At 37.7% G+C, this 25458-nt stretch overlaps 1 protein-coding gene across 1 annotated transcript in view; it reads right to left on the bottom strand.

Annotated features, from left to right (window-relative positions):
* The window catches only part of PTPRN2 (protein tyrosine phosphatase receptor type N2), a gene marked incomplete at its 5' end in the record, with an annotated part of 501249 nt that overhangs the window by 26757 nt on the left and 449034 nt on the right, over positions 1 to 25458 (bottom strand). The window contains 4 exons of the mRNA XM_035891409.1: positions 1563 to 1616; positions 7206 to 7372; positions 8519 to 8638; positions 20649 to 20726. Coding sequence (XP_035747302.1) covers positions 1563 to 1616; positions 7206 to 7372; positions 8519 to 8638; positions 20649 to 20726 — 419 coding nt within the window. The remainder of the gene's footprint in view (positions 1 to 1562; positions 1617 to 7205; positions 7373 to 8518; positions 8639 to 20648; positions 20727 to 25458) is intronic.

Raw genomic sequence — 25458 nt, 5'->3', positions numbered from 1 at the left:
CGTCATGAGTGATTTGGTTTTTCTTTTTACCTTTTCCTTTAATTTTTCCTTAGTTGCAATGACCAGAAAAAATTTTATCATGCAATTCCTAAGAAACAGCTTTAACTTTTGCATGTCATCAGCCCTTCCTCAGAGATGTGAGACCAAACCTCGGGAGGGGGAAAGCTCCCTAATCTGAATGCAGCTTGTGTCCCTTTCAGAGACCAATGTGTAATTGCCAGCGTGATGCTCTTTTAGAGCTGCTGTTAGCAAACATAATTAAGACTTTAAGTAAAAGCTTTTTTCTTTGCCTCCCCAAAATTTTTACAAAGGTGCATGTGTGACCAATTAGACTGGTATGTAGTTTTATTAATTAAGCCATTATTTTTATTGATAGCTCAATTTGTGTACAAGAATTAATGAAAGGCAAAATAATAGAACAGCGTGAAGCACGTTATTACATTCTGTTTACAGGCAGCCTATGAAACTTAATTTTTGTTAAGTGTCTGTAGACAGAGGTTTTTTTCTTTCAGTTACTAGATCACCGCTTAGAGAAAAGGAGGTAATGGTAATAATTCTTTTTTCTATGTCTATGAAGGGAACAAAGACATAATCTTATTAGTTAAGCTGAATAATGAGAGCCAAGGCAGCGATCAGGCCCAATAAAAACAAAAACTACTGAGTGGACGGTAGACATTTCCATCCATCACAGTAAGGAAAGAGAAGAAACTTGAAGGCTCTTCATTCTGCATCAAATGTTTCTTTTCTCAGGCTTTCTGAAGGCAATGAAAAGAAGCCTGCTCCAGAGCATTGACCTCTGCAGAGGACCTCCTCGCAGCCAGTGGAAGGTGACTCTGCTGAGCCGTAGGTGAGAAACATGTCCCCTCCCTCCTCACTCCCACCCAAACTGGAGTGCCACATGCCAAACAACCTGCCCCTTAGCAGGGCTGGTTTTGTCTCCCTTATCTACAAGAATATCGTAAACTAGTGCAACATTCTCCTTAAAACACAGAACCCCCAATGGCAAAAACGTTAACGTTATTATGGTAAAGTTTTCCATTGACCTGCCCAATAACTTTCATCTGCCTCTATCAGACTGTCAGGCCTAAAGATAATCTGTGCTTAAAGGATTACTCAGTCTCCGGGTAGCTTTCCACTCCCTGACATTGCCCCCTTCTTACCAAGACCATTAAAAGCAAGCAAAGAAGAAATAAAACATAACTGAGTGTTACCAAAATAGAGACGACTACATTGGGAGGGAATGCAAGGAACCACTCTCATTTTCAGTGAGATTTATGAAATCGAAGTGGAATATTGAAATTATATTGGAAAGGAGGGCCATACATTGTTAAGTCACGACACAACATCTACAAAATCATAGGAAAGGATAATTTTATTATGAAAACAGATCCTAAATATTAATTAGCATTAAAAACCAGTTGAATTCTATTTAATAGCTTCAGCCTACCTCACTATCTGTTTAGTGATTCATCTAAAGCTTTAATTTGCCCACTTTGTTTATATCCATATTAAATTCTTACACATGCAAATCTCTCTAAAGCTATTTTAGAAATTGTACTTGCCTGCAATGAACAACTACTGGACAAGAGCGACCCCTGTAGCACTTGTTTACTTTTCTGAAATAAAACAGACACAAAAAATTAATTAAGCATATTGCATACTGTTTCTTTAGCCAACTGTCAAAAATAAGCAATAAGAAAAAGCAAATATTGCAGCCTTTAAAGAAACAGTCAGGTTGATAATTTCCTAATATAACAAGCAGTTGTTACATACATAATCTTGTTTAAAGTTGCTTCCGCTTTGCTGCTGTAGAAATTGCAGACAACACCCCGTTATTGCTGTTGGCTAGGCAAAATAAACAATCTCTTTTCTCAAATGTCTTGTGTCTTAGCTCCAAAACTAAGATTATCTTGAGATGCTTTAGTTTTAAAGCCAACTTTGAGTTCATGAGCTTGCTCAAAGAAATATCGAGGGGCATCAGACTGAATCCAAAATCAAAAATGGCTACTCCAATATTGTTTGTACAACATGTGCTGATTTGTAAAACAAGTTCTCCCCAGGAAGGCAAATAACAAATCTCCTGAAAAGCTTCTCACAAAATTCTAAAATGTAAACTATTGTGGTAAAAATAACTAAACCCATCAGTAATCTTTACTGCTTTGGTTCTAGTGCAGAAGTCTTATATATTTAATATTTACATGTTATTGTCTTCTACAGCTTCCTGGTTAAACATTCTCGGTTGCAAGAGAATATATGTGAAGTCAATCAATAAAAGTACAGCTATAGAACAGGTCTGCTGATATGTAAACTCAATGAAGGAATTAACTAGTGCTGAAGCAAAGCCAGTCTAAGAATAGAGCCCACAAAATTGGTTTAAATCTATTTAAATTGCATACAGAAACCAAAATCCCAAACCCTCTCTTCTCCTCTAGGATATATTTTGCATGTCAAGTATGTTACAGGCCCAAAACCCCGTAAAATATGCACACATATGTTAACAAGGCAAGCTGAATAAAGGCTAAAATGGGAAAGCATTGCTTCAAGAAATCAAACCCTTTCATTCAATTTCCTTGATGAGATGTTTGAGTTTACTGGAGCTAGAAGGTCTCCAATAAAACCATTTTACAGGGCGGCTTCCAAGGGGTGTCCAGACCCTCTAATAGTCCCCAGCTCAGCGCAAGAGTTACACAGGATTCTGACTGCTAAACTGAAGTGAGCTGCTGAAATTTGGCAACTGTGGTACGATGTTATGAATTTTAAAGCATAACTAACCTACTGAATCATTTAGTTCTTGGCTGTTCATCTATTCACTAACATCTGTGCTGTGAAAACATGCATGTATCTTTAAACACTGCTTACAGTATAGCCTGAAGATGCCTAAACTTCTAAATTTGACAGGGAGTCAGGATACCTGGAACTCAACCCAAACAGGCTATGGAGATGTTGGTGATGTCCCACGAACCCGTGTTTTCACATCCTGCCTTTTATTATTTAAGATTCTAACCAAACTTGATAACAATATTGAGTTCTTGTAATGAATCCCTTTAAACATCAGAATTCAGCATTTTTTCACAATTCTTACTCTTTTGCTTACTGATGTAAATCATACTTACAGAGACATTCTGTCTCTATTTGTATTCCTTGGATGTAAGTAATTAATGCAGTAGAATAATGTTCTATGAAGTAAATGGTAAGTCATTGAGAAGCACCTGACTTTAGGACACCTATATGGACCACTTATATGTCCATAAATGCATATATACACAGGCACTACCAAGCAAAAACTTGAATGACTTAAACTGCAGTAGAGTTTTCACATGAATTAAACATTCAGTTCTTGATGGTCATACCTGAGGATCAACTCCTTCTACACAACATAAAGACTGATATTTATTTTTTGTATTGTAGAGTAAATTATATTTGAAATGTCAGTAACAACCTCTGGTACAGTCAGTCTGCATTCCCCTATGTGCAGCTGGTCATCCTCCCCCCACCCCCCATCACGTGCATTGGTAAAGAGTTGTTTCTGCATTTAAAGTATTAAATAAAAGCTAATCGCTACGGAGGGGTGTTTACCACTCCTTTTTCTGCTTGTGTGGTTCCTTTGTTCCTTGTACGGCACCACTAATATGATATTTGCATGTTGTGACTAGCCATCTACCACAGACCTAATATAATTTCAATGACAAACTTGGATCTAAACCTGCCAGTGGATCAGACCTCCCAGTAAATCAGACAGCCAGAGACACATGTTAGCTTATGTTTGTCAGTTTTATTGAAGGCGTTTCAAACATTTTCATTATCACACATTTCAGAAAACACATTAAAACAAAGGGTTGCAATCCAGCTGGTTCATAGCTTTGTCTATATATAGTTTATGAAAATATTTAGAAGTGCAACAACATCTCATTTCATTCTTAGTTCTGGCTAATGAGAGTGAGCTGAAAATTCATCAGTAAGCAAAGTTCTTGAATGTTGAAGAAAATATATCTTTTATATATATACACATATACAGGAAGAATTAACTTAGAAAGAATGATTAGTAATACAAACCAACCCTTGGCTCATTGAGTGAAAAAGAAATCATCATGCAAACCATCAGCAAGCAAAGGTCAGAGGTCGTTAGAGGCTCAGAAAAGGGGTTTCCCACATTGTCCCTGCAGCAGAGTCACAGTTTCCAATGATCACTTTTGTGACTATGCAACTGGGCTCATATTACTAGCTGCAACATCACAAAAATGACACTGGCAACCGCTAATTAGCTGGCAAAATAAGAATTTGTCCATTTTTAAAGTGAGCAGTGTTAGTAAATGCCATTGCACACAGCGAGAAGTGATAGCATAATAGATATATATTTTAAGCAAAGCCCTCACATGTGATGCTAATTATCTTTTAGCTTAGCAGTCCCTCTTTAAAGTGTAAATGTGCTCCCTCTGGGCTCAAGAAATATTTAATTACACATATCAGTGCATGACTAACAAGCTAGTCCAGAGCAATAATGATTGGTCTATTGTTCAAAATGAAATTAGGACTCCAGAAGCATTTAAAACTGACCAGTGGTTTCTGTAGTAGCCTCACCTCTCAGGGACTGTCTTTTGCACGGATTTTTAAAATATATAGAATAATCTCTTTTTGGCAATTTATACCTACATTATGAAAGTATGATAGATTATTCCGCAAAGTTTAATATATCTGCTAAATGCAAAATCATCTAAAACACTGTCTGATACAGAGTAAGAGAAATGTAAGCTTTCAGTTTTCAAAGAGACTTGCAAAATTTACTTCAATAAAAATTTTAAGGTCCATATTTCCACAGACTCTGGGCAAGGTAATTTTGGGAATCCAATTTTTCTTGGTGATGAATTATAAAAAATAGAGGGTTGGTTATGTATATGCTTAATTTCATATATGTATGTGAATATATAAATATACACACATATCCATATATATATACAAAGACACTGAATGCACATAAAAACATAGATTAAAAGAAATGAGAGCAGCCCCTTCCTAGCACTACCCTACTACGAGTATGGTAGCGCTGGCAGATGTTTATTCTGGGGGCTTTACTCAGCTGTCATAATCCAGCGGAGTTTGTACTCTAAATAGGAAGCTTCAGGTGCAAAACATGTATTGTATAAATGAATTCCAAACATATTATTTTAGCAATAGTGCATTAGTTTTTTTGTCATTAAAAAACCAGCAACATCAGATGACCAAGAAAACTGAGATTCATAGACCAGCTATTGTGCATGCCAAAATTCCTTTTCAGGCGGAATTTTACTATGCATTCAGTATTATGAGTTCATTGTACAAAATCTGCACGTAGCAAATGATTACAGTACCCTACACTGGACTGTGAATACATATTAAATGAACACTCAGAATTCAATTAAATCTTAACAGGTTCATTCCCATACTGGCTTTAAATACAAAGAATGGCAGCTCCACTACTTTTCTCATCTAGTTATAATTTTTCTTTTTCCAAGTATTGCACACCACTTCTCCAACATGGCTATTTAACCCTTACACAATGTCACTCTAAGCCGTGCTTTCTTGGTGATGTGAACTGCGACTTACTGTAGATCTAATCCTGCAGTTCATGCAGGGACCTCTATTCTCACTGAAGCAAGTCAGAGTCGAGGTGCTCCGAACTTCAGATGTCCTGGTTGTACAGGCTCATTTATAGTCTAGTTACAACCGCTTGCAAATTTCCCACTAACTTCAAAAAGGGCAAAATCAGACGCTGCATTGGCTCCATGCTGCAGCCTCGCATGACTTAATGAAACCAGTTCAGAATTTTCACTACAGAAATTCACTACGGGCAACTTCCAGGGTACCACAAGCAAAGGGAGATCAACCTCTAAAAATCACATTAAAGTTTGAACCCAGACAAGAAAAGCTTGAAAATTCAATTTCAATTGCAACTCCATCTTATGGCCACGCTTCCTTCCTCCGCTATTGCTTTTGCGTTGCGACTCTGTAGCCTATCCTTAATTCTTACCTAGCCCTAGATCCTAGCGACTCAGTACAGCCATGCTCCCTTGCCATGCATCCTGTGAGATGACTCTCTGCTTTGAAAGGCCTTGCAAGATGTACAAGAATACCGATGGATGAAGGGTGGCATTTAGTCCTAAATTTTTAAGGGTAAAATTTTGCCAACAGACAACCGTGCAACCAGCTCCCATTGGATATAAGCCAGCTTCTCCCCTCAGGTACAGATGCGTGACTCCGACTGGCATCAGCCAGAGCTCCCAGCATTTACTGAAAGAAACAAGTTTGGACCTTTTGAGCACTGAGCCCCTTCTAATCACTTCAGGGGGTTGTAGATAATATTGTAGTACAGAAAGGGAAACACGCGATCCCACAGGCTGCTGGCGGATTGAGAACCAACTCCCCAAACCTCCCGGAGATTCTTTTCATTAGTCATAAGCGCATCGCTGTGGATTAGCTGATGCACACTAACACCTACACACGATGCACTGGGCACGCTTTGCAATCAAATGAAGATTATTTCACTCCGGTATTTATCATGCATGGCTTTAATTTTCAAATTAAAATTTAGATAGACACAGCAAACATTAGAGAAGGTGGCTAGGACTTTCACAGGTTTTGCCTCTGTATATTTGTATTTTAAAGCCACGTTGACTTTCTTTAAAATTCCAGAGGGTATGCTTTGTCAACATTTTCATCTGCTTTCTCAAATTTCCACCTTCCTGCAGCCAAAGAAAGTCTAGAGTCCTCACTCTTTGATCCTTACGAGCAAACGCTCCCACGGGAATGCCATTATTGCCATATGACTCCATCGTCATTTTTTTTTTTTCAAGTGTGCTCATACTACAGAATTTATTTGTGAGATTCCCGCCATAAGGATCATAAGGGAGCCACACAAAAAGCCTGGAAGTTGCAGAATGGATAAATACTTGGAAAACAAAGAAATACAGAAGCACTGAAGAGCTGTAGAAAGGGAAGAAAGGTACTGATCTCTAAATGGGAAATGAGTATGGCTTAACACCAGGCAACATCTATGTGAGACAACACTAAAAATCAACCTACTGCGGATTTTTGTGTTAGTTTAGCATTGTGGCATCACAGGCTGAGGAACCCCCTTTCAAACCAGAGATTTTTAAAGGACAATTAAAAGGACTAATTTAGTTCCTCAGGTCTGTATCATCTTAAATGAACTGTCGTACTTTGTGCTTTACCTGCGGAAATCCAGAAGTGATCTTGTGGAAGCAGGAACCCTCTGATCGTTCCAGCTGAGGAAGTGGAACTGTGTCACTGTGCGGGTCTCGTTTGTCTGCAGGTTCTTCAGGTAGAAGCTCCTCACGAGGAAATCCTCGCACCAGATGTGCTCAGAGACAAGGTTTACCTACACCCCACAGGAAGGAACAAAAGGAGATCAGCAATTTCAGTTGCAAGCCACATCTTCAGGATCACAGGTGTAAGATGTCTGCGATGAAGGAATTGCACAGAAGTTTTATTTTTATTAGCAAATTGGCCAGTGCTGGGAATTTTTTTTTTTTTTGATTTAGCGATTGGTGCAGTTTTTAGGGAGGGATTAGCAGCCACTGCTGTTTTACTGAAAACAAAAAAAAAATTCTTGAGTGAGTTTTAATGCAAAAGAAAAAGTCACTAAAATGAAACTTTATATCATTATACGAATATGAAAGACACTGCCTGAAAATATGTTAGACTGCCAGTCGCCTTCTACTCGGAAATGCCTACGATGCATTGCCCAGGGTACTCTCAGAGGTCTTAAAAATCTCAGAGTTGAATTCGCATGAGAAGTGAAGAGTCAGTTTCTTCTGCTAAGTAGAAAAATAAGCATAAAAAATGCAGCCAATTTACAGAGTTCATCTTTTCAGAAAAAAGTTTGTTCACATTTTGGTTTAAATAACTGTATTTCTTCACATTTTCCTATTCTTGGTATTTGACGTTGTGGTACTATTTTCTTCCTCTACTCAGCTGGACAACTGGAAAAATATGACAGCCATTATCAATGTTACACTGCAACAGAACTGGTGATATATTTTGGGCTGGAAATGTAAAGCAGAAAATAAAAATATATATTTGTTATTGTGACTGAGGCAAGAGGTAAAAATAGATAGCATTAATTACTAGAGCTATATGGAGGCTTTTCTACAAAGATATACATATGGTTTTCCTAAGGCAAAATTCACTGGTTCTAAAAATACTGTTTTCCTATAAAATATAAATACATGGTTTCACATTTCAACCGCTTGCTAAACTGTTTGAAAAAACAAAATTGTTGTCCCTTTTTCATTGTAATACTTGGCTCATTATTTAATAGATTTTATTCAGTGGAAACTACCTTGCTATTAAAACTGTGCTTGAATTTTTCACAAATCTAAAAGTACTCAAAGGCACACGAAGAGTATTTCAGAGCCCTCAGCTCGACCTCCAGGTTAGAGCGGCTTAAACACCATTTTGCCCCGTAGGAAATCAAGGCGGACACTTACTGTCACATTTACAATCAGATATTTTGTTTAGGTACCTCGTAGATGTGGTAGAGGTTTGACCCTTCGTCTGGCCAATAGTGGTAGCACTGTTTGACTCCGTTTTCCGTGAGGGGTGTCAGCATGACAATAACGACACAGCCGTTCTCCCAGACCATCTGCAGACAAAGAAAGACACCGTGGCCACATTGTGACTGCCTAATTACTGCGTGACATGTATAATTACTGCACTCAGACACACAATCAAAATTTATTCCATTCACAGGAAATTTATTTCATTTTCATTAGACACTTTTACTCTGCAGCTGCTTTCAAATCCCTGAATAAACTGGCACCATATTTTGCAGGCGTCCATGAAATATTAAAGAATTTCCAGCGATTTCAATTCGGGTCTTCCACAAAATCTCTCCTCGTTCCTGGTACTGTGTTCAGCTGCTTTTCTGGCAAACTTTTAGACCCGCAAAGGGAACACTGAACAACGCTTGCAGAATGCACAACTATTTGGGTTTTGATATTTAATACTAAAGCAGCATGGACTGACTGTTGTCACATGTACTGAAACCTGTTTGGGTCCTCAGCCCTATTTCTTTTTACAGTTCATCACGTAGCAAAAGCTACTGACCTGCTACATTGCTCAAACACTCGTAAAAGTTGCATCTGAACAACAGGAATGAGGAAAAGGCAGGAAAACCCCAAACCAAATCTGTTCTTCCAGAAACATTTCAGATGGAGAAATCGTCCCTTCAAAAGTACATTTATAAAAGATTTGTTGCAAATGTGCATTACTTTCTCTTTCTTCTTCCTTCTTTTCTTCCTTCTTTTTTCTTTCTGTCCTTCCTTTTTTCCTTTTGAAATTTTCTTTCTTAATACCTTTTTCTCCTTTTTTCTTTTCTGTCAGTAGAAGGAAAGCCCAACTCCTGCTGTAGAACATGCACTGACAGAGCACAGGTACAGCAGGAACAGAGGAAGACAGTGCATCTTCACTACCAGCACGATCGCTTAATAATTTAGACCAGCTACAGAGTAGGATACAAGAACCCAACGCATCCTCGACTAAAGGATTTGTGGATGTCTCCCACAGACAGCAGAACGAGCGGAGATGCTCTGGGCTGGTGTATCTCTGTTCCAACCACAGCCCATGGCTGAACAAAAAGGCTCCTATGAATTAATACCAAGCAGCATAATCACTAAAACCTGTTATTATTACGCTGTACATTGATGTTATATTTGCATACAACTTTCATTGTCTTTTTGCTAGCATATAAAATTACTGAATGAAGAGTAAACTGCTCTTTTTGTGAAGGGTTATGTTTATTTCACAGAAATATTTATAAGCAACTGTATTGACATGTAAATTTTGTAAACAAAAAAGGCCTTTGTCTAAACTGTGCAAAGATGAGATGATACATTCAATTCAAGGATTATTTTTTTTTAATTACATATCAAATAAAAAGGTTTCCCATTCATGGATAATGATGTTGTCTTCTCTTTTAAGAATAGCTTGCATATAGAGAAACAAATAACATTTTTCTTCCTTTTTTTTTTCATTTTGCAAGATAATTAAAACAGCTTTTAAATCCAGCTTAGAATTAGTTAGAGAAATGAATCTAGGGTTTGCACAGAATAGGGTTATTTATAATTTTGAACAGAAGTGGGGAAAAAAATTACAGCTGAATGTAACAAATGAAAATAATCTTATCTTCTTTCTTTCCCCCTTAAAAAGATTTTTTGACTAAAAATACCTGTAATCCACTCAATCTCAACTCACAATGCCACAAAACCAGCAAAAATGCTTGACGTTGACAGACAATTTATTTTATAGACAGATGTAGATTTATGATTTGTATCTTTTTTGTATTGCATTTGTTTTAGGCCACAGCTGGGAACCTCCTTTATATGTAAGGAAGATGGTACAGATTTCATTCATTCTAATGCAGTTTCACATTTTTTTAGTCAGTGATCAGACTAAGATAAGAATTCAAAACATGTATCTTACTTTAAAACTAGCCCCACTAAATCAGTACTTTCATCACATAACGATTTAATGTGCCTCTAGAAGGTATAGAAGCTCATTGAAGCCATTACGAAAATGAGGAGAAACACAGTTTTTATGAGTGTAATAAAAATACAATGATCTAGACCATAAACTAATCATCTAGCACTCTGCTTGTGCCACCCAAGTGTAACATTATAAAAGCCCACTCGTTTAGAGAGGAATCCTTACAGTTTGGCAACCCTGTTCATTGGTTCAAAGATACAGCATTTCATTAGAGAGGGGCTGTCTGCATCTCTGAAGATTTCATTAAGCATAAATCCAAATGAAAGTTAATTTAAACAAACAATTTCAAAGTTACTCTGGGGTATAATATTTCTTTTAGGTCATTGTGTGAAATTGTAGAAGTCAAACCTACTAAATCAAGGCAGCAATACAATCTCGTGCCGTCATCCCAGTTACAAGCAATTGTCACTGCATCTCCTGTGCTTACCACTGAGGCGGGACTTGCACGAAGAGTCACAGCCTGTGACTGGAGGACTACAGCATTTTCTTTGTTTTCTTGATAACTTAAATATTAGATCATCAGGCTGTTACCTGGATTTCTTTCCAAATAACATGGAAGCTGGATGACGCAAAGGCAGTTCACAGGGTTTTATGCTGCTGCCTCTTCACTGCCTCATCTTTAACTTGTTAACGGGTTTTTCAGAAGCCACATCTCCCAACACCTAACGTTTTGCTATGCTCAGAGTGTCCAGACATGGCCATGTGCTAGAAAGTGGCCCCAAGGAGTGCGTCTTTGTAATTAATGAAGGAATAGGTAGCACAGACCTGGTCTGCACAATCCCAGTACAGCCTTCAGAGAAGCACCTCTGGTTACCAAAGAGACATTTCAGCTGGGGTTGGAGAACAAAGCAGGCAGTTCAGTTGCAAATTCACCGTAATTCACTTAATTTTGAATTTTGTATGCTTGCACAGGAGAAAGTAAGTCAATGCATGTGATATAAGAATAAAGAGAATATGAGGTCCTCAGGGCAGAGGTTTTTCTTTTTAGACAGAGCCCAGCAAAATTAAGCCTTAGACTCTAAGTGTCTATAAAAACTTAATACTTATAAAAATATTTTTATATATATAATATAATATACATAATATATAAAATTAAACTTATTTAGATGACTTAGGAGAGGCAGTTTCATGTTTGCAATTTACAGTAATACTTCCAGGAGAAGAAGAAAAGTTGAATGGAGCCTTCTGAATGGAAGTGATAAAGTCTGAGTTACGTACAGGAGCTCACTACAGAGCTCTGCAACACATGCTTTGCTGAAAAGGGAAGACTGTAATACTGTGCGACACATCTACCTTCAGCCTCGAGAGTAACACGTTAATGATCTTTAATGAGGATCTGCCGTATGTGTCGTTCTCAAAACATTTCTTAAGACACGAATAACACCATCCCTCTCCATTTATCATAAATTAAAGGTTGATTCCTGCAACTCAAAGATGAGCAGTGCGTTTGACATCCCCAGGATTCCCTGTTGTTGAAATCCACCATGTGTAGAGACCTCATGCTGTGGTTATCTAGCATGCCAGTCCCATACAAAGGACTTGCACATTGGGATGAATTATATTTAGTATGAATTACTTGCAAAGGAGCACAGAATTGGTTTTTCAAGTAAGGAGAAAAATAAAGTCACAAATAGGAGAATCAGTGCCACAACACTGCCACAAATCCGATAAAACACCAGTTTTTGGAAGTTTGTATTTTAAAATTTTCTTGTTTACTAGATTGTAAAAAAAATGGTTAATATGAATCCCTTCATTTTTTTCCAGACACTTCATAACTTCTAAGCTTATTTTTATAATGAATGATCCCCCCCAAGCCCCCTTGTCAGTAATTTTCTTCTTTAGTTTAGCAGTGGGGAAATGACAAAATATATGCTCCGATGACACACTCTTCTTTTGATGGGGACTGGTGGAGAATTTTCTAAAATGTGATGATTTAAAAGTAGAAAATGGATGGCATAATCAGTTAAGTCCAGCCTGTTCACAAAAACCAACAGACTAATCACACCAGCTGCTTTCTGGGAGAGTTCTCCAGTAAACTAAAGAATTCACCTTTTCAGTCTTTTGGGCTTCCCAAATAGTTGGTAAATGCAACTATTTGGAAAAGCAGACAAACAAGCAAACAAAACCCAAATAATTTCTAACGATAATCAAAACTCAACATGAATAAACACAACTCCTAAAACAACAACAAAGCAAGGTACTAACCCTTGCTGGACCAGGTAATATTCATCCCATTACATATCTTGAAAGTCATTAACTCAACCATGACTTCTTTCAAGTTCTCCACTGGAAATAGGAAACACTGTATTGAATGGAGACAGTAAGAAAACGGTATTTTCTGGAATATTTTAAAACCAAACCCCAATGTTTTAATGGGTTAAAAAAAGCAGGGGAAGCTTTTAACTGAAAAAAAAAAATGTGTGGAAATTTATATTTTTGTTATCAACTAGGACTTCACAATGTATGCCAGTCAAAAAGCAACCTTTTTTGTGAACCCTTTTGGTTGAAAATGACTTATCATTTTGATATGAAATGGGTCAAACCTGGCAGTCAGAGTTGCCATTTGCTAAGTCATAGCTGTGCCAGACAGCTAAGCTCATCTGTAGGTTGAAAAATTAATGATCAGCAATCTATGTTTAATTAATTTTTCCAAAGTTATCTGAACCTTGCAAAAGGATGACTTCAGAGAGGACCATATATAAGAACATGGTTGTCAGACTGGCTCCGTGTGTTATGCCCCTGCTGTTGCAGCAACACTTGTTTGGAAGTCAGTGGGAAAGGGAAACTCAAGATGACTGTATGTGTTGCAGTAACTTCTGCTTTCTCAGAGAGACATAAACTGGTCTTATTCTTCTCAGTAGACTCCTAACTCAAGCCTTATTATTAAATAATTTAAATATGAGCACTACTTAGTATTGCAGTGCTGACAAAACCACATTAAAGAGGGAAAGTCCACCAAAATGACCAGTAATTAGCTTTTCACTTCGGTATTGGAAAGGTGGAACCTAAATAATAAAGTGACAGAAATTTTAAAAGGACCACTTCAAAGTACCTTCTCCAACTGGAGCTATAATTAGAAGTGAGCATGGTAAATGCACACTGCTTTACTGAACGCCTATGGAATTCCTAATGCTGTATTTATTTCACATGGCTTGACAAGTTACTAGAGCTCTAGGGGCTACTGTTCTGTGCCTCTCTCTCCCTTGCTGTTTTTCTTTTATTAAATTAAAATATGCATATTTTACACATTGAATTGCTTTGTGTCGCTTTTCATCTGCTCTTCTTTCTGAAGGTGCAAACTGATGAGACATGCAGGAAGTCCCATTCCAGGCAAGGAAAATAAAACTTGGGAATCAAGACTGCTTGAAAGCACTGTATTCTGCACAGTAGAACAAAATGCAGAAAAATAATTCGGTCTGTAAATTAATTTCAGCACTCACAAAACATGCTGAACTGGGAGCACAGAAACCGGCAATTAGAGCAGGGGAGGGTTTGGTACAGTTGTTCTTACTTAGCCCATGGGCTTGGAACACCGATTTTGCAGGGACACTCATTCAGCTACAGGGACATGGTCTTCTGCCCTCTGGGATTTGCCCTTGGAGATCACTGATGACTAATCCTTTTTACACAGGAAACAAGCCACTGACAGTATTTTGTATTTCTTTTGCTGAATTCAAAAACTGGAAGAGAAAAGCAAGTGCTACCAAACAGACACGCAAAGATTTATTGTGTCCTGAAGACTGAAACTCAGGAATTGGGTCCTTAACATGCTGGTGTGATCTGGGAGGAAAACAACAGCCAGTTTGCGAACTGAGTCTGATGATACACTCCTGAATATGGGTAGAGGAAAATTATTCTAGAAACAGTTTTAGATTAAGAAATGCAGGATTGAGGGCAATGAAAAGCAAATGGCAACCGAACTCCCCGGCTCAGATTAGGGATCAGGTCTTTACTCTCAGGACTCTTTCTGCACTTTACATTTAATAGTCTTGCAATAAAACCAGAAAATAACCAAAGGAGCAGAGATGAGGTCTCCCTACTCCCCATAATCACAACAGTGTGAACCTCCACTCCAGTGAACTTTCTTTTTGTTTGTTGGCAACAGATGCCCAGCTTTAACATGAAGGGTGAAGAGCATTCCCAGTTTCAAGAGTTGGCAAATAGTGGAGGAATGATGGAGTAATGAAAAGCGTGGGTTTGATTCAGAACATGTAGGATGAAGCTCTTTCTCGCTTCCTGGAGGAGCATCCTAAACACAAAGGGGCAGCACATGAAGCTGCTGTCCTTGTCCTGTGTCTGACTCAGTGCTGTTCATGAGTGGTGTCTGCTCTGTCATCCCTGCCAGACTGGAGCCCTTCAGGGACTAAGGCATCTGGGGATCTATCTGGCCTGAGCTACAGACCTATTCAAGCAAAAAGTCAGGGAATTTTCTTGTTCAAACTACAAGTGTTGACCGTATTTCATCTTAGGAATTAGTGATGTAGGTGCTTGAACCTTACTGAACGTCTGCAAAATGATGAAAATTGTATTTCTCTACTCCTGTAGAAGCTATATAATGTTCATATACTTATTATGTTGGATGGTCATGGAAGGAGGACATCACAGAAAGAAAACACATACTCGCAAAAATATGTATCATATGTGATTTCATTTTCTAAGGCAACTAAAGCATATCCTCTTAAGTCACTTGGCGGGAACTGCCTGATCCCTCCCTCTGTTTCACTTAATATGCTAAAATAAAAAAACAATTAAATTGCAAAATTCCCCCCCCCTCCCCCCCCAAAAAAAGGGGGAAGGGAAAAAAGGGCAAATGTGGGTAGATATATGAAAGCAAAGCACAATGTGGGGTATTTTCCAGAAAGAAAAATTATGGCCTCCTACAGAAATCTCCATTTGAAGATGATGAACCTTAGCAGACATGCAATTTATAAAACTGGCATAATTAAGAACAATTTTTCAGTGCAAGGACAGTTGGTTCTAAATATCCTAATTCCTAGGAATAGTTTCTTGCATATTATCATCCCTTGCTTCTTAGAATACTTTGCAAGTTAAGACATGTACTTCATGTCAAATACTTCATGGAATTATAACCCAGCACATACGCAAAATAATAAAATTTTATGCCTCCAGAATTATTCACAACATGGAACTCCTGCTGCGAAAACTTGTTATAGATCAGAAATGTTCTACATCCTCTTTCTTTTGAATTATGTTCAAAGAGATGTTGAATTTTAATAGCGTTATGTGAAAGAGCTGAGTGAAATCTCACTGAAGCTGCTGGACAAAATCATCACCTTTCATTCAAGATAAATGTAAGAAACAAGCAAACTCTTTTATGGAGCCTGATAACTGAAATTACAGAAGTTATCATCAAAACCAAGAGAAACGTGAAGCATATGGAGCCATGAGTTTCTCTAGAAACGGATATGCTTAATGCAGAGAGAGAGGCATTAATCAAGGCAAGATGATTAATCCAGATAAGCAGCAAAAATGTGTAAAAGGAATAAAGAAACCAGCAGCACAGCTCAAAAAACTAGCATTGTGATCGTGGTAGAAGAAAAGCTGAAAGAGAGGTTGGGGGTAAAATACTGGCTGAATGAGGTTTGGAAAAAAGAAGTTATTGCCCGTTATTTGATTCCGCCTTTGTTCAAGGAAATAAAACTGTACTTTCTTGTAAATAAAATGGAACTATATCAAAGCAAAACCCTATCCTGAGGATGAATTCTCTTTCCAGCTGAGAAGAAAACAACCCACAGACCTGGCAAATTGTTTAACCACTCAGGTAAAAATGGATTAATACCATGTGAGGAGAGGCATCCAGTTTTCAAGGAAGGGAATCATGAGGTGGAATTCCCACTGAACCAAAATAGAATCAATGAAGGACATATCTCTCAGAAATAGTAATTGGTAAAAAGAGATGAAAACAAGACCAGATGAAATTAAAAGAAGACCTAAATCAGCTGGAGGCTTTTCAAAATTAATTAAAGTAGTAGCTGGAAGATTTCCAGAGCGGTCTAAGAGATGACATGCAGGCAGAGATGAAATCTCTGCTTGAGCCGCAAACACAGAGTATCCAGACAGATTAGGAAGCCCTGTGGCAAAACAGATCAATGAGATGACTGACAACACAACTCCTGCAGGCTAGAAAGTTTTCAAAGAAATAGGTAACCCAGGGAAGTTCGAACTAACTTGGCACTTGCTGACTTAGAGGAGCTATGCCAAGAATGTAAGGAGCTGGAGAAGTAAACTGGAGGGACACAGACAACTTGCCATTAAAAAAACCAGAGTAAGACTCTCACCTTTTTTATCATTATTATTTTTACAGCATACACAAATTTGAACACCATTTGGAAATGACCAATATACAGGAGTTTGGACTATCTTCAGCTCCAAGCCTGCATCTTTGAAAGAAAAACTTCCATCAAGCTGATCTCTCTCAGGTCAACATGCAAACCTAAATGAATAGAAAGGCATAAAGAAAATGCCGAGTCTAATGACGAGGTCTAGTGGCTCAAGTTAGGTAGTACTGAAGAACAATACCTGCCCTTCTTCCCCACCTTACCAAAAAGGACATAATCATCCAAGAAGTGGTCACTAGTGAGATGACTGAAACAGGTCCCGCTCATCAATGTTTTATGAAAAAGGTTTGCTCAGTTTGGGAAAGAGAAGACACTGAGCTGACCATGACCTTTGTCAGACCTGGGCAAGTAAATGGGAATTTGATCACTAAGCATCTAATAGCATTTGCACAAAAATACTGGGCACTGGAACCAAATAACAGCTTTTAGAAGTGCCTGCCAATAAAACTAGGAAAAGAGATTATCCAAAACTAAATCATCTGTTTAGTCTTAAATAGAGATAATGGATGTGACCACATGATCCTGTAGATGACAGACATGGAGAGCAGCAGACACTGCGGAGCAGTGTTAGGGCTCAGGAACTGAGTTCCTTTTGGAAGAAGCTTCCAGACACATCTGTAGCCTTCTCCCCCACCAACAGGAATTTGGTCCACTGGTCCACAACAGTTGGCCTAAAGTAAAACCTACAAAATAGGTACTGTGACACTCTGCAAATCCATTCCTAGTGGGCCACATGGCTTGTAGACTGATGGGTGGAAGAATCCAATGCAAGTTTAAGGGAAACTAGGTTTAGAAACTGTGTCTCTGGTATTTGAGCATGGAATCTAGACAGTCAGGACAAATCAGGAGCACTTTGGATTTCATTATGGATATCAGCTGTGTTGTAAATGCCAAGAAAATTGTCTTACACTTTCAAGTAAAACAAACGCTTTGTAGGCAAGTGTTTTCTAGAAATCAGCTTGAAATGCCTACAGGAGTGGAACCAATTATAACAGTTTCTTGCTGGGGTAGCTTTTCAGTCAAGATAAAATGGTGATGCCCACCATACAACGAGGCTCTTGGGAATCTTAGCAGCTAAGTCTCTGCAAAAATAGGAAGCGATACATCTAGTAAATATTGCCATAGAAGGTGATGCCAAGCTCCAAGAGTTTCTGTTGGACTTGCTAAAGCACGGCATTGTGCATATAGATGTGGAACAGCAGAAGAGTCCCAGGTCTCTCTGGAGTCAGTCACTCTTCTCCCTATCAGTCAGAAAACTGCTTCACTGAGCACACAGAAGGGGAAAAAAGCAACACAGCTCAGCAACAGCTGGTATTAAGTGGAGGAGGGAGAGGGAGGAGAACCACTGAGAAGATATATCAGGAATGAATAATTGAGTCTTTAAACAATCCCTGGTGGTAGCAGCATGGTCTGTATAAACTACAGAAAATTGTATTCAAGTAAACATCAAAGGATTCTGCCCTGACAGGAGTTAATAGTCTATTTTCCACAGGAGGTTCAGGTTTCCCATGCTTTACCTTAAAATAGCTACTATTAGGTGAAAAATGGATACAAAGTTTGCTCCTGCAATTGGGCATAAACCGCAACAAGTTCAAGCCATGGCTTTTGACTTGTACAATGGACCTACTATATTTCAGCAGTTCTGGATGCAGTGTTCTGTGAGGAGAGAATCACTCTTGGCCTGTTTATTACACCTGGTTGTTACCCTGGGCCATGTAAAAAACTTGGAACAGGAAACGGAAAATTGGCATGTGATCTATAGGAAGTTTAAGAAAAGTGGGTGGTGGACCAATCTGACATAGGTAGATTGTTATGTTGAAGTTACAGACGTCATCAAAATAAATGTAAGAAACAAACTTTTCTATGGAACCTAATGGAAGACACACTGAAAGAATATCACATCAAAAACGGACACATAGCCACACTTGAGCAGAAGCTGAACCACAGTTGCCAAATGATTTCCGTGGAGATGTATACAGTAAATCTGGTGGGGAGATGGAGTGAACTTTCACTGATGGATATCTGGGAGGAGAAATAGCTAAAAAGAGCAGAAAGAAACTGAAGACTCCGCACTCACAAGTAGCATGAAGAAAGTAAGTCAAGAAAGAGACCTTCTGAGTACAAGGTTGGAATGCAGAGGACTGGATCACAGAACAAAGAAATAACATTTCCACTTTAGTCACTCTGTGTCTGTGCAGTTTGCCTAACTTTAAATTAGAAAGGGAGAAGAACAAAATATATCATTCATACTATGTTGGTAAGATTAATTCTGATTTCTGTGTCAGCAGCAGTGCTTATACAAAGTTTATTCTGTAAATACCTCCTTTAAAAATGAGAACATACATTTTTTTCAACACGTAAAGGTGCAGTTACAGGTAAAAATGTACAAAATATAAATATATGAATACGCAAAAATATACAATTTTAAAAAATGGGCCTTAGGAATCATAAAATGTCATTACAGAATAGCTAACATGGCATTTAATTTTGCATGTTTAACTTAAGAAACACCTTTTCAAATATCATACCTGGTACAAGGAATCCACTCACCAAAGGAAAAAAGATATTGAAGATGAAAATCACAAGTTACTGGAAAATTTAAGCCAGAACAACAGCTCAGCTGACTTCAAGCAGAAAGAATTTGCTCTGGACTTCTAAAAATCAGGCCGAAAATATCTCATACTGAGCATTTAAATATCCAGGCACCCAAAACCAACCAAACTTTTTGAAAATGTCTCAATTCCTCATCAGAGACAGTAGGAAATTGTGACATGAAAAATGTCTTTAACAGGGATCAATTAACATTGTCTAATCATAGACCAAGTGATGCAGCTGAAGAGAGACGATGATTTCAACTGATGGAAGCTCCTAAAATATAATGGTCCTTCTGAAACTTTTACATAGTTATTCTTTATCTTCAGAATAAAAGTTTCTAAATTCATAATGCAAAACAAAAAATAGAAACATATGTTCTTGTTGACAGTAAGCCCCAGCTGACCTCCTCCCCAAACAGCTTCGGTAAGCTTCCAAGAATAACTTTTACACTTGCAAAGAAATATCTAATGCAGCATATCCATCACATGATCGCACACACGTAGCCTGGCGGTGTGCGTATGTCCAAATCGGAGAGCTGTGCGAGCACGTAAAAAAAATGCATGCAAAGTAAGCTCATATTTGTGCCTCAGTAACTACTGCCTTAGCCCCAGTCCTGCACAAAATTATGCACGTACTTAACTTTATACAGCAGGGTCTTAACTCAGCCTTTAACTCAGCTACCTGTGGTAGGGAAAATACATAAGAATTTAAGCATTTGGGGATATCGGGACATGTGAGAAGTCGGTTTCAATGGAAAAATTCACAGCACATATAGTGTTAGGTCCTTTTTGATCTGGAGAGGGACAATGAATTCTGCCTACACTCTTAAGAAGGTCAGGTCCTCTGAAAATCATCCAGTACTTGGCAGTTGTTTAATTGCTGAGACCTGACCTGAAGTTTGGCTCTAAATATGAATACTTCAGCCTAAAGTTTTCAATGTAATTTCCAGATCAATTATTTCTTACCAGGGCTTGTCATGTACATAAATGTCTTTAATATCTATGTACTAGATTTTAAAAATACATTTGAACTAAGGTTTTTCCACCTATCATGACTCGAGCAAAACAGATTTTTATACACCTTACATTTCTAGAAGCACAGGAAAACATTTGACTTGTAACACAAATTCAGTTTTCAAAGAGATGTTTAACTTACCTGCCAGAAGTCAGCTACAGTAGCAGGGAGAGGGCCCTGGGTGGCAATATATGCAGGGTTTCGGGGGTCATGGTCCATCTGGAATAAGAAAAGAGAACACAGTCTGGTTTTATTTAAAAGAAAATCCCTTGCTGCTTTCTAGACAGAAAGTATGTGAGGGCAGAAACGAGGGACTTCCTAAAGGACTGTCATGGCCTCCCATCCTTTCTTGGAAGCAAAGAATTTTATTTCTATTTATAAGCTCAGAGGAGACCTTTTTCCACAAAAGACTGATGCTACCAGATGAATATCAGCACACATGATGAGCAATGTCCTATGTCCTCAATATGCAGCGTAAGATCATTTATGGTGGTTGACAAAGGCATTTATTTGAGATCAGTACTCGTGGTTTCATAGCAACCTAGGAGCCATTTGAAACATTTTTCTACACTGAGTGTTAAGAATGCTCCACACATCTAAATATGTTCTCCATTTCCACCATGCCTGTCAAGGGCACATGTAACTAAAAAACAGCAAAAATGGGGAACAAATTCAGTTTTTGGCTTTTTCTGGTTAGCTGATTTATCTAAATGCATGGATTTGGCCTCAATAGAGGAAGTTCTGCTTAAAGACCTTAATTATTACATTTAATTCAAGGAGCAGAAAATTCACTGAGCAGAAAAAATAAAGAATCTAAGAAACAAAGCCATCAAGAGTAAATAGGATTAGTGTGTTACAATGAATGTTTTCGAACTGATGGGTGGGTTTCTTGGTTCTAAATCTTAGGACTCATTCTTCTGAAAAAGAAGATCTGCTGATGGGATTAAAAAACAAACAAACTCATTCGAACCCTGAACTGGGCAAGACAAAACTGAACATAAAGAAAAGAGACCCTGTTCAGCTCTCAGATGTGTGGGTGTGACTCAGTGACACTGAAGTCAGTGAGAGTTAACTTATACCCATGTAGCTGAAGGCAGAATTTGTCTCAATACACAATTCTGTTCTATAAGTAAAGATCTGAATAAGAATGAATGTGAGTCACATTTGCATTAAGAGGCATCTACTGAATTTATTCATAGCCTATCAAAATTTTCAGTGATGGTACATGTCAGTGTAAAAGAAGGCACCTCATAATTATGTGCAACATAAAAGAAGGAAGAACCATAAAAGAACAGATGTAAGTTATTCTAACAGAACAACAATATGATGAATGTTGCAAAAAGGAAGAGAACACTTTTATGTTTCTAATTTTCTGATGTATAATTAAGCTGGACTTAATATTAAAATTTTCCATCACAGCACAACACAGGTAGAATGAAATCACTGAACCCGTTTAGAATAAAAGTTTACTTCTGATTCACCACCCGTAGTTACAAAAAACCTTGACCAGGATGTCTATAATACCATCATTTGATTCTGAGCTTCGTTAAGATGCTTCTCTTATCGGCAAATAACTCTTCACAACAAGCAATTGCTCAAAACAAATTTCAACCTTGCTTTCTTTGCCTTTCAACAAAAGCTATTCTGATAGCAGGACATTTACTACTGTGAGTATTTTGACATCAGGGAAAAAGTAGCTTTCTTCAGAAAGTATTAACAAAAAAATCCTTAGGAAACATTTCAAAATGGGCAACTTCTTTTGTTTTTATAAGAATTGAGCCACTGAACTAAACACAGCTGAAAAGAACAGCAAATGTGATTAAGCAACTCCAGGCTTAAAGGGGTTTTTTTTGATCCATTATGGTTGAAATTATTTCTGTTGTTGTTTTGTTTTGAATCCCACAGAGATATATAGGATTTAATCACGTGCTTAAATGTTTTCCTATGCTGGAACTAAAAATCTTGGCTTAGAAAAATCAACCTGCACCGCAGAGGACTTGCTGCTCCCAGCGGAAACTGTTGTAAGCTGCATCCACTTGAAAATGATGTCACTTGTCTAACAGGCAAGACCCTGACTTGGAAAAGTAACCGACAGTGAATACACCAGACTTTAGAAAAATAACAATTTACTTTGAATTTGTTCTTAAACTAAATTCTTTTGTATGTAGACATGCCAGAAAATAAAGGCAGAAGAGATCAAGGATGATGCAAATGCGCTGTCGTGGAGGAAGTAGTCCTCAATGTTCAGCTGATAAATCCGGAATAGGCCAATCTTGGCATTTCAGCATTAATCAACCTCTGTCACAAAGGTGCTGTTGGAACGTGGCAAACATTACAATAAGCATAGAGTAGTGAAGTGTATCAGCAGTTTAACAATAATTCAAAAGACAATTACAATTATTACATTCCAAGCACATTGTTGCACAGAAAACAATTACGAGCAGAAACTCTTCTTGCTTAGAGCAAATAGAAGATGGCAGAAAGCCCTATCACACTATTAAATGATCTTTAACTGAAAAAAAAAAATAGAAGCAAAGATTAAACTAATGAAATTAAATTCCTGGTTTCATCAATTTTCTATTATATGTACTCTTTTAAAGGCCACATATTTCAAGAAAAGTGTGAAAACTCACTACTCTGGTCACATACAATGTAACGTGAGTAGGTGACTGCGAGGGACAGTTCTTGAATGTTTTTGTTATGTTCTTTTTTTATTCTCTCAAGGTCTCCAAGAACACCAAGGGCATCTTAATCTATCAAAGTTAACAGAAGTTTGAATAAAGAAATAAAGTCAGTAATGGGTTTTAAACTAACTAATCAAGGATCAAGTAAAAGGCTTTTTTTTTATGTCAGTAGTCATTACCTTCTTTCAAGGATCCCTTAGATTTCTCACTTCATGAAAATAAAACAGAGAATGTATTCTCCAGAGAAGAATAGAGAACAGCAGGCTCAATACTATCAAGTGTTAAAACAAAAATTGACTGTTTGCTAACATTTTACATTGGAACAACCTTCAGAAATCACCCTAATAGTAATTGTTCAAAAAGAACATGATTTTACCCTCAATGTCCCCATCAAAGCACAAAGTTCACAAGACTTACATCAGACCTGGATCGAACAGCCATTTTTGGGAAGAAAAAGCTGCAGTTATTACAACTGTTCTACTACGGTGGAATTCTCATTTTCTGCTGCAATACAACAAAGGAAGTCTGGTGAAAGGGATCAAGGATTACTATAACTGACCATGCAATTGACTGTGGTGATTTCTGTCACTACCAATGTCAAAAGCAAATGGAAACAAAAAGCAGGAGCATTCAGATTTCTTTTGGAAAAGAAATACTATAGAAAACTGAGTGAAAAAGTCCCTATATATTAGATAGGTTAGTGGCACAACTTCTGTTTTTCTACAGGGCTTTGTAATGAAAGTTGACTTACAGTATCCTAAAGTAGGAAAATAAATAAAGAACACTGTATCACAGTTGGTTGTATCTTTGTTAAATGAATATCAGACCACAATTCCACCTTTGCTTTACTAGAGAATAAACCCCACTCTTTTAGTTTTTCCTGCAAGAGTTCTACTATCCAATTGCCTTACCCTAGGACTTTGCAAGGATTCCCTGAAGAACTCTGAATTTTGTTTTTAGATGAAGATCATGCTGCTGCATGATTTCACTGATAATGGTAATGAAATACAGCCAAATCGATACATTCCGGCAGTAAATCCTCAAATTTATTGTACTTAGACTTGAGAGTGGTACATATAGATTCTTGTTAAGTAGTCTCCTAAAACTGTAAGCTGAAGTAAAATTGTCAATAGGCATCAATGACCATTCTGAAATCTGATGTAAATGATACACCGCTTCATTCCTGCCCTTTACCTTCCCTCTCAGCTTGTCAGGTCCTTACTTTCCACTTTCCACACAGAAAGATGCTGGGTGAGGTGTGGTCTCAGTCACACCGTATTTACCTTGATCTAAATCCTCTGAGTCAGGCTGAAATATTCCTAAATCATATGAGATCAGAATGAGATCCAGTGTAGGCCAAATATGACGGAAAGAAAGTTGAACTCTGATTAACACCTTAAAAATTCATATGGATTCAAGCTACTGTGTAATTTCCAGATTTAATGTGTTTATAATACTAATAAAATCTACTTTCATGCATGTATTTATTACACAGAGGATAGACAGACTCTAAAAGTAAAAAAGTATATTTGTTTTTGTAAAAGAAAGCATATCCAGCAAATGCAGATGAACTTTGTAATCACATTCATCTCAGCATTAAAATTAAAAAGGTAGACTAGTCCTCATCTTATCTTCATGGTTGAATTAAAATTTAAAACAATTTTTAAATCCTTCCTTTAAAACCCCTAATGGAATGAAAGAAGTAAAACTGGTTGTGAATGCCATTATGAATTTCAGAGTCTATTCTTGGTGATGAAATTTGTATGCTGTGTTTGAACAAACTGTCATGCTAATGACATTCCTCAGTCTGGTGTCTTCAATAATAAGCAAACTGAGTTTTTAAATGTAGTTGATGGGATTTTTTCTCTCTCAGACACCCTATGAGGAAAAACAGAATTCCCATTTACTTTCATGACCTCTGATTTAAAAGCAAAGATTGCACATTATTTACTACTGGATGATTTTCCTGAAATTTAATGAGGACTAAGTACAAATATGACAGATGTAATTATCACAGTTTTATTCTGCACAGTCAGGGTCTCCTTGTGCCGTAATTGCAAGCCTTTCATTCAGCTGCCGATAGCAGAGTTATTATCATAGTACTTTATGTTATTTCAGAGAGGAGGGAAACAGATTTCTACCTCACTTTTACCCTGCAAATTTCTCCTAAGGACTCATTTTGCTTGGCCTCACGCTACAGTGAAATTAAAGACCTACGGGAAGAACTTGGACTAAATCTCTGCTGATTCTCCTCTCCCACTCCCAGC

This window comes from Egretta garzetta, unplaced genomic scaffold, assembly GCF_000687185.1.
Source record: "Egretta garzetta isolate BGI_Z169 unplaced genomic scaffold, ASM68718v1 scaffold633, whole genome shotgun sequence".
Classification (NCBI taxonomy): Eukaryota; Metazoa; Chordata; class Aves; order Pelecaniformes; family Ardeidae; genus Egretta; species Egretta garzetta.
The sequence above is the reverse complement of the archived record's forward strand: the minus strand, read 5'-3'. Positions and strand labels throughout refer to the sequence as shown.